The sequence below is a fragment of the Anguilla anguilla genome, chromosome 1 (genome assembly GCF_013347855.1).
Source record: "Anguilla anguilla isolate fAngAng1 chromosome 1, fAngAng1.pri, whole genome shotgun sequence".
NCBI lineage: Eukaryota > Metazoa > Chordata > Actinopteri > Anguilliformes > Anguillidae > Anguilla > Anguilla anguilla.
In genome coordinates this window covers 39,504,656-39,521,802 of record NC_049201.1, presented here as the reverse complement: position 1 = coordinate 39,521,802, position 17,147 = coordinate 39,504,656, and the positions used below count along the sequence as shown (strand labels likewise).

Here is a 17,147-nt window from a genome sequence, read left to right as displayed (position 1 = left end):
TGCAGTTCACCATTACTGAAGACCTGTCACACATCCCTCTGTGCACTGTATCTACCCTTAAACACTGGAATATGCCGTTCACCATTACTGAAGACCTGTCACACATCCCTCTGTGCACTGTATCTACCCTTAAACACTGGAATATGCCGTTCACCATTACTGAAGACCTGTCACACATCCCTCTGTGCACTGTATCTACCCTTAAACACTGGAATATGCGGTTCACCATTACTGAAGACCTGTCACACATCCCTGTGTGCACTGTATCTACCCTTAAACACTGCAATATGCGGTTCACCATTACTGAAGACCTGTCACACATCCCTGTGTGCACTGTATCTACCATTAAACACTGGAATATGCAGTTCACCATTACTGAAGACCTGTCACACATCCCTCTGTGCACTGTATCTACCCTTAAACACTGCAATATGCGGTTCACCATTACTGAAGACCTGTCACACATCCCTGTGTGCACTGTATCTACCCTTAAACACTGGAATATGCGGTTCACCATTACTGAAGACCTGTCACACATCCCTGTGTGTCGTGTATCTACCCTTAAACACTGGAATATGCCGTTCACCATTACTGAAGACCTGTCACACATCCCTGTGTGCACTGTATCTACCCTTAAACACTGGAATATGCGGTTCACCATTACTGAAGACCTGTCACACATCCCTGTGTGCACTGTATCTACCATTAAACACTGGAATATGCGGTTCACCATTACTGAAGACCTGTCACACATCCCTGTGTGCACTGTATCTACCCTTAAACACTGGAATATGCAGTTCACCATTACTGAAGACCTGTCACACATCCCTGTGTGCACTGTATCTACCCTTAAACACTGGAATGTGCGGTTCACCATTACTGAAGACCTGTCACACATCCCTGTGTGCACTGTATCTACCCTTAAACACTGGAATATGCGGTTCACCATTACTGAAGACCTGTCACACATCCCTGTGTGCACTGTATCTACCATTAAACACTGGAATATGCGGTTCACCATTACTGAAGACCTGTCACACATCCCTGTGTGCACTGTATCTACCCTTAAACACTGGAATATGCAGTTCACCATTACTGAAGACCGTCACACATCCCTGTGTGTCGTGTATCCACACACAGGGTAATGTAGGTGCTTCAGCAGGTGAAAAGCGCTGGCTGGCTGGGGCCCGTGTTTTCACACACGCAGCCCGCGCGTTTCTCTGAGCGCAGTCAAACCCGCGCGGCGCCCGCTGAGTCAGCGCACGGCAGGCCCAACCGTAGCGGTACTCACCTCCTGCCGGGCGGGAAGCCTTCCGTGGGTCCGGCGCGAGGTGCTCCTGGCCGTTTCGGGCCCTGGCGTCCCGGGACATGGGCATAGGGGCGAACCTGCGGGGGGCCGGAGTCTCCGGGGGGGTCCGCCTCCCGCGTCCGCGCTGGGCCCGGTCACCTGGGGAACGGAGGCGGGTCAAGGCAGGACTTCCGGCTCCTGTATCCCTCTCTCTCTCCACAGAAAGCTCACCGAGCGCTATATGGTGAAGGATGACTCATCTGACCATATCACTTTTTTCAACATCTCTGTAGACCAGTGCCTACGGTTTTTGCACGACTGAACTCTTAAATGTGCAATCATCTTTGCAATGAGGTGCTTATGCACTGCAACCATACAATAATATCCCTCCTATGTAGTTGTCAACGGACTGTTCTTGCTGACACAGTCTGATAACGTCCTGCATTGCCGTTCTTAGTCACCTGCAGAAATGTTGCTCTCCTGTTTTTCCTTACATATCACTCTAATGCACAAACATCATGGTCACTGTGCTCTTTCGACCACAATTTCCAACCTTATTTACTGATGTCTTTCTCACAGTATGTCACTTTATGTCACTTTAGTCATTGTTTCTATTGAAACACTAGTCAGTTGAGCAGTCCTTGTGACTGAAGCTTCTGCCATCCGTGCCCCAACAGTGAACCCTCTTTAAAAGTCCCTTAGATCTTTTTCTCTTGCCATCTTGATCCAAAATCTGAGGTCAAATGGGCCTGCTCAGCATTTTTACACATGCCGTAGAGCATGATAGGCGATTAATTGCTTAAATGCATCATGGAAAAAAAAGCTTCCGTGCTGCGTTATGCAGTTTGTTTTAACAGTGAGCAACAAACATCTGTAATGAAATACAGGCGTGAACGAAATGTGTGTGTGTGTGTGTGTGTGAGATAGAGAGCGCTTGTGAGAGTGTGTGTGCGCATGTGTGTATGCGCCAAACATCTGTAATGAAATGCAGGCGTGTGTGAGCGTGTGTGAGAGCGTGTGTGTGACAGTGTGCCTGTAAGCAGTGACCTCATCACTCTGACAGGCTTACCTGCTCCTGCCCCAGCGGTGGTGGGGGCCAGGGGCCCGGGGGGCGTGACGCTCTGCTCACGAGGGCCCGGCGCCAGCTGCAGAGCGGGAGCCGCGGACGCCTGCGGGGCGGGTACAGGGACGCGGGCCGTCACCACATCCAGGGCGGAGCCCAGAAGACGGTTCTGGGAGGAGAGAGAGCGTATTCAACACACGGGCGCCATGGTTCATTCCCCGTAAAACAACGGTCATATTCCAACGGTTATAACAGTCAATATAGTAGAAGAATACATAAACAGTAACATTTGTAGCATATTTTGTTACACAAACAGTAAAAGCAACAGGTAAGCTATTTGCATAGCGCTATTCGTGGCAGACTCACCACTGCGAATATAGTGAAGCTACAGCTCAGAGGTTTCCGTAAATGCTTGTATTTTGTTGCTTTCTCGTTGCAGATCGAAAACAAAATCCGACGCAATAACTTTTCCATGGCACTTCATGCGCACGATCGTCGGCTTGGCACATAAAAGTTTTAGTATTGCAAATATTTTATTCGCTTCTGTCAAATGTATAAAAAAAGAAGACAAGTGTCATGTGACGCGAGCTTTTGTGCCAAACTGGGCAGAATGGAACCCGGGTTAGTGCCTGGTGCAGGCCAGAGGCATTCAGGGCTTTGTGATCTAGAGCAGGAGAACACACTTCAGGCAGCTCCAAAGCAGCCTGTACAGGGATACCATGCCTCCGGAGGCTGCCTGTGTATAGTGATTATTCTCCCCAAAAAAAATTACATTTAATCCTATTTTCAGTTAAAACCATTTTCTATGGCGAATGCAACCACAGACTGCTGTGCTCTAAGAAAAAATGACAGTAACGATGTAAAAACCAACCATAGTTTAAAACTGTGGAATACACACTATCATACCAAAAAACCCAGAAAGTAAACGGTCCCGTTATAATATAATTTTCAGAAACACAAAATACTTTATAAAGTGATGTTAAATCACTATTAGATGTGTATATTCGGAAAACGAAGGGTGTAAAACTAACAGAAAACTAAGACTGGATCTAAAATATTTACAGTTCCCTTTGAAAAGCAGAACGGCAACCATGGTGCCAAAGACATGTACAGCCCTGCACTAACTACTCAGATATCAAGAGCCCAGACCAGCATGCAATGCAATAACTGTGTACCTAAGCACTGCTAGGGAGGGGACTGGGATGCACCATGCTACCTCATGGGGAAACAGAACAAGCAGCATGAAGACAGACACGTCTCAACTGGACGGCAGAGCCTCCTAAATTGAGGCTGCTGGGACAGAGTGACAGCAGCTGAAATGTGTGGAGGTGACAGGCAGGGAGAGCGGCAGTGCAGAGGAGGTGAGCCAAAGCAGGAGGGGAGCATCCCAAGGGATCCGGCTGTACACATGCAACCCAGTCCCAAGACTACGCTGACATCCTTTCATCTGCAGTGGGCAGCAACAGACTGTCTGGAGTCTGGACATCAAGAAGGGAAGGAGGAAGCGGGTTTACACACAACTTAATCGGATCTTCGGTGCGTCAACTGACACTACAGCGATGCAGCGTTTTTCATGTTCACATATCCATGGGCCATATCCATATCCATTTTAAACTGTTTGTTTTTCTTCTTTACAGGAGAAAAGCAAGACATTATAGGGTCACATGATTAAAATGGATGAACGGCAAACCATCAATGTTATGTGGTCACCGTTACAGTTGAATGAGACAGAAAGCAGACACTATATTTTTGCCTTGGATGTTTAAAATTAAGTGACAATGTTTGAGAGAGAAATGCAGAGCCTGCATTAGGCCAATTTCTGCAGTTAAAGGGGAAATGCAGAGCCTGCATGGGGCCGGTATCTGCAGTTAAAGGGGAAATGCAGGGCCTGCATGGGGCCGGTATCTCCAGTTAAAGGGGAAATGCAGAGCCTGCATGGGGCCGGTATCTGCAGTTAAAGGAGAAATGCAGAGCCTGCATGGGGCCGGTATCTGCAGTTAAAGGAGAAATGCAGGGCCTGCATGGGGCCGGTATCTGCAGTTAAAGGGGAAATGCAGGGCCTGCATGGGGCCGGTATCTCCAGTTAAAGGGGAAATGCAGAGCCTGCATGGGGCCGGTATCTGCAGTTAAAGGAGAAATGCAGAGCCTGCATGGGGCCGGTATCTGCAGTTAAAGGAGAAATGCAGAGCCTGCATGGGGCCGGTATCTGCAGTTAAAGGGGAAATGCAGAGCCTGCATGGGGCCGGTATCTGCAGTTAAAGGAGAAATGCAGAGCCTGCATGGGGCCGGTCACTGCAGTTAAAGGGGAAATGCAGAGCCTGCATGGGGCCGGTATCTGCAGTTACAGCAGAAATGCAGGGCCTGTGCTGGGTCTATACCTGCAGTTCCATCTGTTGTTCCTGGATCCTCTCCAGGTGCTGCAGTCTCTGCTGAGTCAGGGAGTGGAGCTGCTGCTCCAGCACGCTGCTGCGGTCCTCCTGAGGCCTGACCGCCTGCAGCCGCTGCAGGTCCGCCGAGAAACGCGCCAGCTGCGAGTCCAGCTCACTCTGCGCCTGCAGACACAGCCTGCATTAACACCATACATTAACACGCCAATACTACACCTTGCATTAACACCCCAATACCACACCCTACATGAACACCCCAATACTATACCCTACATTAACACCCAAATACTACACCCTACATTAACCCCTCGGAACTACACCTAACATTAATACCCCAATACTACACCGCACATTAACACCCCAATACTATACCCTGCATTAACACCCCAAAACTACACCCAACATCAACACCCCAATACTGCACCCTACATCAACACCCCAACACTGCACCCTACATCAACACCCCAATGCAACACCCTGCATTAACACCCCAATACAACACCCCACATCAACACCCCAATACAACACCCTGCATTAACACCCCAATACTACAACCGATATTAACACCTCAATAATACACCCTACATCAACACCCCAATACTACACCATGCATTAACACCCCAATACCACACCCTACATCTACACCCAAACAACTACACCCTACATTAACACGCCAGAAATACACCCTACATCAACACCCAAAAACTACACCCTGCAGTAACACCCCAATACTACACCTGACATCAATACCCAAAAACTACACCCTGCATTAATACCCCAATACTACACCCTACATCAACACCCAAAAATTACACCCTGCATTAATACCCCAATACTACACCCCACATCAACACCCAAAAACTACACCCTGCATTAACACCCCAATACTACAACCGATATTAACACCTCAATAATACACCCTACATCAACACCCCAATACTACACCATGCATTAACACCCCAATACTATACCCTACATTAACATCCCAGAACTACACCCTACATTAACACGCCAGAAATACACCATACATTAACACCCAAAAACTACACCCTGCAGTAACACCCCAATACTACACCTGACATCAATACCCAAAAACTACACCCTGCATTAATACCCCAATACTACACCCTACATCAACACCCAAAAATTACACCCTGCATTAATACCCCAATACTACACCCTACATCAACACCCAAAAACTACACCCTGCATGAACACCCCAATACTACACCCGACATCAACACCCAAAAATTACTCTCTGTACTAACACCCCAATACTACACCCTGGCATTAACACCTCAAAACTACACCCTGCATGAGCACCCCAAAACTACACCCTGCATTAACACCCCAATACTACACCCCACATCTACACCCAAAAATTACTCTCTGTACTAACACCCCAATACTACACCCTATATAAACACCCTAAAACTACACCCTGGCATTAACATTAAAAACATCCTGCATGAGCACCCCAAAACAACCAACAGGAACAATGCTGTGCAGTAACTGCAGTGTGTGAATGGGCTGTATTAACCTTCAGGAGCGGTGCAGTGACAGTGAGGGCCGCAGCAGTGACGGCTGCAGCAGCAGCACCAGCCCCCTGGTCCCCAGGGAAAAGTGCAGGAGGCTGGGGTCCCAGGAGAGGTGGGGGTCCCTGGGGTGCCTGGTTGGCAGACGATGGCCGGTTCAGCAGCTGCACCTTCACCTCTCGCCTCAAAGGGGCACTGTTAGACCTAGTAGAAAGGGGGAGGGGCGGGGCAGCTGTTCAGAACCTCCAGAACCTCCAACTGTACACAAATCCCAGTCTCTGTTTATCATCAGTGTGTGAACCAAAGACAATAGTGTAGCAGTGAAATCACCTTTTTTTTTCTTTTTTAAGTAATCAAAAAAAACACAAGTGTCTGAAAATACACACAAGTAAAAAATAAACTTGCTTTAGAGATGGGCTTATAGTATGATTAGACAAACACAAGGAAAGCCACCTCACGTATGGCAGCCACCTAGACAGAACATCAAAGCAGTATGCTCTTTGAATGACACTGGTACAAAAGTGACGTTAAGAGAAACTGACTACAAGAAGAGGAAATTCATGTCACACTTAATTTTTTTGCCAAAGAGTACATCAATAATGGAAGACAGGAAAGAACTGAACATTCTGAAATTCACATTTAAGTGAACTGTTTGTACATAAATATTGGCACGCCTCCGTGTTACACTGTCTTAAACAATTAAACCAGACAAAGTGAAATTTTCTAAAACATTGCTGGTGCATCAAGACACACGAAAGTAATATCAGGTTTGATGCGGTACAGAGCACAGTGAAGGACTCCAGCGTTTCATTTCCTCTGCCTGACGCTTTGTTCCTAACCTCTGCTTTAAGACCGCCCGCACAGCCTCTTTGTTTCCAGCGTACTGGGATATCAGCACATCTTGTCCTGCAAGAAAATAAAACAGATGGAGAACGGCACGGGTAGTGAGCGCGCGGGACTGCAGGGAAAGGGCTGAGCGTTCCTCGCCACAGGCGCGGGAGAAGAACGGAGTGGCGTGCGGATAAACCGTGGCCATTCCAGACCCTGGGGACCCAGGCTGGATCAAACTGATACCGCTGTTGTATCCTGAAGTGAGGTCAAAATGATCTCCTAAGACTCTCATAAAAACTGCCCAAGAGAGTGGAAATGTGGGCACGGTTATTTTGAGGGTCCTGGGTTCGGGAAGCAAAAAACTCCATTCCCCTTTTTACAGTGACTGTGTAACGAGAATCACTAATCACAGCCATTTCCTAACCTTAGGATGGGCATGAAACTCTCCCAGTTGCACAATCGCCTGAAAAACTAACAATAACACTGAAAAAAGTGCATTGAAAAAAAAGCCAAGGATACAAGACATGGGACGGTACATAACAATTTTAGAAGGTACATAAACTACCAATCCCTAAGAGCATTGCAATAGGAATCATCCTGTAACAGAGCTCAATTATCTGTAGGTCAGCCATTTTGTTTAAGTAAAGTTAGGTAGACCAGTCATCAAATCACTCCGTCAGACTGTCACCCTTAGCACCACCCATGTTTCCACTCTATAAGCTCTGGGCCATGCTATTACCATAGTAGCAGGTGCTGTGGTTCATGGCTACTGTAGTATTTGAAATACCAAACCAAGGCCATAACATTAATCTACTGTGACATTTTGTAATCCAGGAGACTTCAGTGATTCTCTGTTGTGAAAATCGTGGTTATTGCCAAGATTAAAATCGATGATCTGGAGAATCTGCATCAAAAAACTCTTCTGGACCCCTTAGTGCCACCTATATTTCCACTCTATACAAGAGCAAGACGTGGCAAAAGGAACACACACAATGCAGGTCCTCACCGATAAGGGGGTCTAAATCTGCCTTAGTGGGGAGTCCTCGAAAATATTCAGAAAAACCAAAGCCAGAAAGACAGGGATTTACCATAGGCATAACCTTATAGTGTGGCGGTATATACTGGCACCGCACAGTATATAACCCGTGGGAAATTTAAACTGGCAAAGAACCCTTCGGGGCTTGAGCTCTGGAGATCAGACCTGGGCACCTCATTTTTAAACAGATAGGACTGGTGTAGGTATACATCCACTACCTATTAATCACCAGCCAGGATGCTTGATAACGAAATGGATTATCAATAACCTATGTTCGTCTGGCAATATTGGCAGACACTAATGCTGATATTGCCCAGTTTAACGTTACAACACAAATTCAAACTGTAACAAAGTTTCCAGATTCATGAAAGTAGATGTGCACAGACATCAACTTATGATAGAAAAATGTAACTAATTTTATATGCATGACAAAATATTTAAACATGTTTATTGAACAGGGAGCACGAGTCCTGAGAACTACAATCTCTGCAAAGCTTTGCTTGTAAGCGGCTGGTAGAAACATGCACTAAAAATAAATAATAAATAAATGAGGTTCAGATAACTAAGATAGGGCTAACCTTTGAGCATTGCAGTTTCAATAAATTTAGAGCATCAGCAGCTCATCAAATGCTCTGCCTCTCCGACGCATGTACGTTGCATCTTCATGCCAGTTGTAATCTTAGTACCTGGCAAATACTGACAAGTTCATTTCTAGCCATCATAGGGCCAATACCAACACGGTTACAATATTATCGTGCACCTCTACATACCAGCCAGTTATAAGCAGTAAGATTTGGTCGCCAGACAGGCAATAAATGTACTTGTCACGTGAAAGTCTCAGGGATTTCTCCCCAAACAGGATTTTTACCTTTGAGCATACTGCCCCCTGGCAGGCTACTGTGGGAAAGTGGCTGCTTTCCGTCAGTATTTGAAGCCTAGACAAAAGATAAACACACAAAGAACAGTTCTTTAACCTGGCCAAAGTCACCATGTGAAATTTCAGTTTAAATAAAACTACAACTAAACAGTAAAATATCTGCCTATTTCACAAAAAAATTGTTTTCATGTGACAAATTTATCTTGTTAGTTTTTGTCATTTTGTCTTTTCTTTTAGATATTTTCTCTTGAACATGAGAAAATGGCAAAGTGAAATTTCAGAAAATGGTATTTGCTTTCGTTTTTTTACAGGGATTGAAATCGCCCACATGGTTGGGACGTATCTGCCAATCTCTCAAATTAAGTAGAAGCCAATTAATTAAAAAAATTATTATTGCACGCCATGGCAAGTCAGACATGTTAAACATGACGGTAGATAAACATAATCACAATAGTGATTTTCCTTGCTAGTATATATATTCATTTCACTGTTATTGAATTTTAAAATGAATTTTTTAAATGGGAATTCCAATGATTTACTGAAGCAGAATGTTTGTGATGGTACCAAACACTAAAACCTAGGAAATGTAGAGGAATTGAGCGGTTATTAAACTATTAAAACTATTAGCGTTAAATTATTATTATATTATATCAAGTATATGTAAAAACGGAAATGTAACTAATCACTTTCAATGCTGTCTAAAAGTTTTTAAACCAAATAAATCCATCCATTAATTACGTGCCTGACTGACCGAGTCTTCTCCAGGTCCATTTTTTACTTTGGGGTCGCCCCGCTGCACTTTAGCCTCTGTTGAATGTTAAAATACAAGGAAATGAAGTACTACCGTGACGGAGCACTTAATATGTAAAACATAAATGTAAATATAATGTATAAATGAATACAGCAGTACAATTTCATTGCAGCCACTTCTTACATATTCATGACAAAGCAGCACAGTATTGCAGTTACAGACCACATGGTGGCGCAAAAAATAGTGTGCTTCTTGGTTTCGATACTGGATCGGCAAACAGCTGATCTAGCAGAACTTTGAAGTCATCCACAGCCAAAGTATTTTCTGTTTCTCAAAGTGAAAAAAATCTTCTAAACGGAAATCATACACCAATGTTAGCTGCGGTAAATGCTAGCCAGATCATGATTAAACCAGGGGTTAACGTGTATGTTGCCACTACGTCTCCATAGTGACTAATCAGTTTGGTAGTAGCCAGTTAGCACAATACCAGAGAGCTGTCAAGCGCAAAACATTAACATGGACAATAAAATATCGAGCATAACAGTTACTTACTGTCCGATGAAGTTGCATTTAGCATTTCCGGAGGGGCGGCTAGTGGTTTGTTTGCTGGCAAAGCTGGGGGCACATATGTTTGTTCTTGTTCCAGGACAGTTTCTGTTGTTGCTTCCATGGATGGGAGTGTAACTTCACGCAGTCTCTTCACGGAAATCGTAACTCTATCGTTACAACCAGGTTCGACTGAGATAGTTCCAAAATTCCGTTTATCAAAGCTGCTCTGGTTTAGAAATGGAATTCTAGTTGCGCGAATTAAAACATCTCCAGCGTCCGAGCTTGATGTAGACTCGTCGAGACTGTCTAATGTTGATGCCTCCATATAATTTGCACTCAAAACGACATTTGACATTGCATCTGCGGTTATTTCCTACAGTCCTCTTGTCAAGATTAAAACAGTAAACGATGACGTTAATGGAATAGCTAAATGTTTGGCTGACCAGCCAAACTTATTGTTTTCAGTGCAATCGCTAGTTTAAAAAAGGTTTCCCGCCCCTTAAGCTGTAACTTGGATGTGACTTCAAATAGGAAGTAGTTTAACGTAGCTCCGTGAAGCTGGCAATTGTTGCTGGCAACAATTGGAGACTTCCGGTTAGAGGATTTCAAACTAAAAGCTCGGTAAATGCAATGATTTCTTAAGTGCGATTTATTTTTTCTTCTTGTAAATAATACAGTTGGATATAATTACACATTATATACTCATATTTAAACCCATACCATTTTTCTGGAAAATCACGTTCCCAGCAATTGTTGCTAATGTTTTAGTGTAGCCCGGCCATGCATTGCTATACACTGTCAGTTCAGTACTGGCTCATTTGCATACCAGTTACCATAAGCATGACATAACAGCTGTCGTAACCAGTCACGACTTGCGGCAGATGTTATAGCAGTGTCAGAATGGGCATTATGGGGATGCGTGCACTTCCCTGGTGGGGGGGGGGGGGTGGGGGGGGGGGCGGTGATGTTGTGATGATTTTTGAAAGGAGATATAGGAGATATACGTGTGGTCGCTACTGCTGAATTTTTGGGCACCTGCTCACTGAAATGCTCCTAACTTACATTGTGACGAGTTTAATTTACTTAATTCTGAAAGTAATTTGACATCCATCCATCCATCCATTATCTGTACCCGCGTATCCTGGTCAGAGTCACAGGGGGTGTTGGAGTCTATCCTGGCATGCATTGGGCGAGAGGCAGAATTACACCCTGGACAGGGCACCAATCTATCGCAGGTCATTTGACCTGTTATTACATTAAAGGCTGAAGTCATCATTCATATAAAAAGTTTTAATCCCCGGTTGATGTATCAGCAACATTTATTGCATTATCCATTCAGTTATTACATTAACCAACAGTTATTACATTATAAAGGACAAAGTTATTACATTAACTGTTTTTCCCACAGTGCACAGGCAGTACTGCCACCGTGGGCTATGCATGGCAAATTGTGGTCACTCACTCACTCACTCACTCACTTACTCACTCACTCACTCACGGACGACCTCTGAGGGATGTTTTGTGGGAGGCATGCACAGGTGGCGCTTCATTTTGTAGGACGCATGCGCAGGTGGTACGCCACAAGATTTTTAAGCACAGCTTTATCGCCTAACGTTACTTTAGCTAACCCTAACATGTTAGCGTTTCGCCTACTTTAGTTAACCAACTTAGCGTGTACGGATTGCCTACTTTAGTTAACCTAGTTAGCGCGTACGGATGCTATCCTGCACGCATGAGTAGGAGCTAAGGACACAAAGTTACAACCACCGATATAGATGTATGGACATACGGAGGACAACAAATAACGCTACAGAGGTGAGGACATGTCATGGCTAGCTAGCTATATAGTTAGCCAAGTTTTACTCATGACACTTTGTACAGCTGCGCTGTGGGTCTGCACAGTTTTGTGCTTGTTCTTTAACCTATTAATGAAGTTTTCAGAAAAAACACCCCTTCAAAGTTGAAACTTAAAAGTTCAGTAGACTTCACCCTCACATTATCATCAGTATTTGCAGCCTCTGATCTAAGTCAATCAAATTGACATAAAACAATGTGTATGTGTATTCAACAGGAACCCAAAGGGTTAAGTAAATATTTTGGACACTGATGACAGAGACAACAGATCCTAATCCTCAAACAGGTTTAAGCCCAATTTGTCTTTTACCACTTACTTATAAAAATGAAAAACTACACATAAAAAAAGACTTCACACTACAATAAAATAATTATGAAATTTCCCATATATATGTGCACACTTTTTGTGGTACATGGTCTTACATAAACTATTATGTAAAATTTAAATTCAAATAGCTGCTTTAATTGCTAATTGAACTATAGTAGTGATGCCAATGATGCTAGGAAGGCTAGGAAGGCAGACGCCTGGCGGTTGTTGCTGGAGCCCTATCCCAGTGTGCATTGGGTGAGAGGCAGGAATACACCAATCTATTGCCAATTTATCACACACACCATTCACTCACCATTCACTCACACACTTATACTGTACCTACGTTTCAGTTATTCCCCCCAGTTGTCAGGTTTCCATTCAGGTACTCTGTGACCTTAGACCTTTGTGTTTCCCATTGGTATGTTTCTTGATGTGTCTCTTTGGAATGATTTAAAGATTTACACATTTTTGGTAAAGTTCTTTTGGTGCTTTTTACATGTTAGTGTGTAATAAATTAAGCCAGGTAGAAGACATATTGGAGAAAAAGTATTTATTTGCACAAAGGGTTATACACATTAAAACAATCATTGGTTACAGAAAGATGTTGGTTTTGTCTGAAGCTTTAGAACAAAGTGAATGCTACTTTAGGAGAAAAAATTTGAATAGGTGCGAAAAAGCTAAATACAAAGTGCAACAAGACTTATGAGTTTCTTTTTCAAGAATTTATATACAGCTGATACAAGCCCACATAGTACAAGTTTGAAACAAAAGATATAAAAGATGCCTGATTTTAATATTTCATGCTATACAGTGAATGCAACTTCAGACACAAAAGTACTTTTTTAGAAGAAGAATGAGTGAGATGTAAAATGCCTAATAGTTTCAAGTTGCACGGATTCTGTGAAGGCTTTTGTCCAGAGAAAATGGTTGCTGCTGTTGCTCCCTGCAGAAGTTAAAATGTTATGCTAAGTGGGGACATTGAGAAAAGGCAAGGGGGCAGGGCACACCCCTGAACAGCCCACAGCCCTGGTCACAGCTCTATTGCAATATAGCAACAAGAATCATGCTAGGCTGATAACAGACATTTCCAGTGAGACCGTTCAAGCCATAACAGTTGGGGGCTTTGTCAACCAGAAAACTGCAGAGCATGAGAGTTTCAGTGTTAGCAGCAAATACCCAGCTTTAAAATAAACAAGGAAAGACCTTTTCTTAAAAAAATAACAAATTAAAAATACCCACCATCATGATAGTATTATATTTCTTCAAATAAAGAAAAATCCAAAATCCCTAAATTCACATTGTGTTCTTTATATTACATTGAGGTGTCTATGAGGAGCTTTACTATTTATATATTTATTTATTTGGAATGTACTCACTGTTTTGAAAATTAAAATAAATGCTTATACTTTTGAACCCTTTGAGATTTGTGTAGCATTTCTTTTTCCTGGTGATGAGATTTTCAAAAAATGGCTGAGAGTTGACCTGAAAACAGTTCAAGCTTGCAAGGCCATACGGTTAATCAGACATTACAAAAACCTCCACACACTATGGGACACCATTTAGGGAAAAAATAATCCATATTGTGTACAAATGTTTTGGTTGCTTGGCATATATATTGGTTTGATATGCGCATGTATTGGTTTTTCATTGACACATCTGTTGGTTCGTCAATTACGTCTATATCGGTTTGTCACTGACACATTTATTGGTTTGTCATTTATGCATATTGGTTTGATATACGTGTGTATGAATTAATAATTAATACTTATATTGGTTTATTGCTTACATATATTTCAGTTTGACGTAGATACTTGCATATTGGTTTGTTATTTACACATTTATTGGTTTGATTTGTGCAAATATTGTTTTGTCATTGTTGCTTTTATATTGGTTTGTTATTTACACATCTGTTGGTTTGATTGTCATGTATTGTCACTGGTTTGCTTCACATTTATATTGGTTTGCTACATGCATGTATTTTTTAGTCATTCACGCATTTATATTGGTTTCCTATTTAGACATATATTATTTTGTTCACTATGTTTATTGGTTGGCTTTACTTTCATATTGCATTAATATAGGTATGTATTGGTTAGTCATTTCCGCATATACTGGTTCTTAATTTATGCATCTATTGGTTCGATTATGATGTATATTGGTTTGATATAGGCATGTATTAGTTCATCATTTGCACATTTATTCATTTTTTATTGGTTTTATTTACATTTAATTGTATTTGGTTAAGTTTAGGCATAATTCAAATTTAAGGTTTACATAATGTCTAATGAACCATATGGCCTTATACACATGAAATATGGTCGGATCAATTATCACCCATTATTTGGAGATCTCATTGTTAGGAAAAACATTTTGCTATATACATTTTAAAAGGTCCAGAAATGTAAGCATTTTTTCAATCTTTCAGTAGTAATCATTTTAATCAAATTAGAGGGAACATTGAAAGATATAAAGCTCCCAATAGACACCTAACCATCCTTTAAATGCGTAGTGTATTTGCTGTGACCTTGTAATGACTTTTTAATAGTATATTTAAACATATATTGTACAGTAGAGAAGAATTCAGTTAAATGAATGTTCCTTTTTTGAATAACAAACCAAAGTACTAGCATTTGTTTTTATTTCTACGTACAATTGCACAAAAAGATTACTTTTACTTAGAAATAATATTAAGACATGACCTCAAAATAGTCTTCTTTGTCTTTGGTTACAATGAACAAATTATTTTACAATGTGGGAGGTGGAGAGAGATGGAGTGGTAGTTAAATGGACTGAAATCTTATCTAGCTTGTTATTTTTAAATCACCAATAGCCTAAAACCTTTAGTCTGTGTAAGTAAAATAGGCACTAAAATTGCAAGAAATATGGCAGAGTTAGGCTTAGATGTGTGGAGCCAAATAAGCAGATTGTTGCAAGTTTATTCCCAGCAAGCAATTGCAAAGAAGCTTAAGATTTCCAGGTTCAGTGTTCAGTACACACTTTGAAGGGCCCAGCTAAAGGGCAGTAGTGTTAACAGGAGAAGACCAGACACAAGACATAATTAGTGTTGTCTAGCAAAAGAAAGCATCATAAAACTGCACCACAACTACAAGAAGAACTCAATGCAAATAGAGTTACATTACATTACAGGCATTTAGCAGACGCTCTTATCCAGAGCGACTTACACAACTTTTACATAGCATTTTTTTTTACATTGTATCCATTTATACAGTTGGATATATACTGAAGCAATTTCGGTTAAGTACCTTGCTCAAGGGTACAACGGCAGTGTCCTACCCGGGAATCGAACCTGCGACCTTTCGGTTACAAGCCTTACCCACTGTGCTACACTTCGTCCTCAACCAGCTTCCCCATAGCGAAATGGCGCCTAATATCTGCTCGTCTAAAAGGATGTGTATCTGTGAAAGAGCCCTTTCTACATGCTGTTAAGATGATGAAAGACTCCAGTGATTCAAGCACCATCAACACTGGACCAAGAAAGATTGTGAAAAGGCAGATAAACACCCTTTTTCACCAGCAGGTTGTAGTTGCTATTTCACTGTAGTCAGAGAAACTGGTTTCTCTCTAGTTGCATTAAGTTCTTCATATACTGTATTGCAGTTTTATGATGGTTTATTTTGCTACACTACAAGATATTTGTCCAACTGGTACCTACTAATGGTAAACAAACACAGAGCTCAGTTTACCCTGTCCAGAATAGGGTTACTGGGAGCCATCCCTGGATCCAGGCTTGGGGGTGGTGTCCGCAGGCGATCACCTAGTGCCCGGGCAGCCCACGTACCTCAGCCAAGCCAAGCCCAAAAAGATTACATGGGACAACCGTGTGGGCCCACTACCCATAAGGTTCAGGGTAGGGATCAGGTGCAATGCCCATCAGGAATGAAGGAGCAACAGGGTAGATCCAGGTGTCATCTGCCCAGACGACGGAAACTGATTTTTGGTTCAGGGAATGTTACCTCACTGGTGAGGAAGGAGGCAGAGCTGGTGTGTCAGGCTGAGAGATGCCAACTAAATATAGTTGGACTCACTTTTACACACAGTGTTGGCTCTGGAACAAAACCCTGGATCTACCCTGTTCCTGCCCCCTTCTTGACAGGTATTGCACCCGATCCCTACTCTGAACCTTGCGGGTGGTGGGCCCACATGGTTGTCTCATGTAATCTTTTCGAGCTTGGCCCAGCAGAGATACGCGGGCTGCCCAAGCACCAGGCACTCATCTGTGACCACCACCCCCAAGCCTGGCTCCAGGGATGGATCCGGTAACCCTATTCTGGACAGGGTAAACTGATCTCTGTGTTTGTTTACCATTAGTAGGTGCCAGTTGCACAAATATCTCGTGCTGTAGCAAAATAAACCATCATAAAACTGCACCAGAGTAAGAACTCAACACAACTAGAGAGAAACCAGTTTCTCTGACTACAGTGAAATGGCAACTACAATCTGATGGTCAAAAAGGGTGTTTATCTGTCTTTTCACAATCTTTCTTGGTCCAGTGTTGATGGTGCTTGAATTCTTCTTCTTAACAGCGCGTAGAAAGGGCTCTTTCGCAGATACACATCCTTTTAGACTAGCAGATATTAGTCACCATTTCGCTATGGGGAAACTGGTTTAACTCTTAGTTGCACTGACTTCCTGTAGTTGTGATGCA

At 42.7% G+C, this 17,147-nt stretch overlaps 1 protein-coding gene across 2 annotated transcripts in view; it reads right to left on the bottom strand.

Moving 5' to 3' along the window:
* kiaa0586 (KIAA0586 ortholog) overlaps positions 1–10,840 on the bottom strand; it is a 206,722-nt gene extending 195,882 nt beyond the window's left edge. For both annotated transcript variants that reach the window (XM_035416304.1, XM_035416312.1), the window contains exons 1-8: positions 10,321–10,840; positions 9,760–9,824; positions 9,009–9,075; positions 7,113–7,179; positions 6,279–6,477; positions 4,730–4,903; positions 2,358–2,520; positions 1,292–1,447 (exon numbers count right to left, since the gene is read on the bottom strand). In XM_035416304.1, the coding sequence (XP_035272195.1) occupies positions 1,292–1,447; positions 2,358–2,520; positions 4,730–4,903; positions 6,279–6,477; positions 7,113–7,179; positions 9,009–9,075; positions 9,760–9,824; positions 10,321–10,672 (1,243 nt within the window). In that variant the 5' untranslated portion in view covers positions 10,673–10,840. The remainder of the gene's footprint in view (positions 1–1,291; positions 1,448–2,357; positions 2,521–4,729; positions 4,904–6,278; positions 6,478–7,112; positions 7,180–9,008; positions 9,076–9,759; positions 9,825–10,320) is intronic.
* Positions 10,841–17,147: the final 6,307 nt, after the last annotated feature.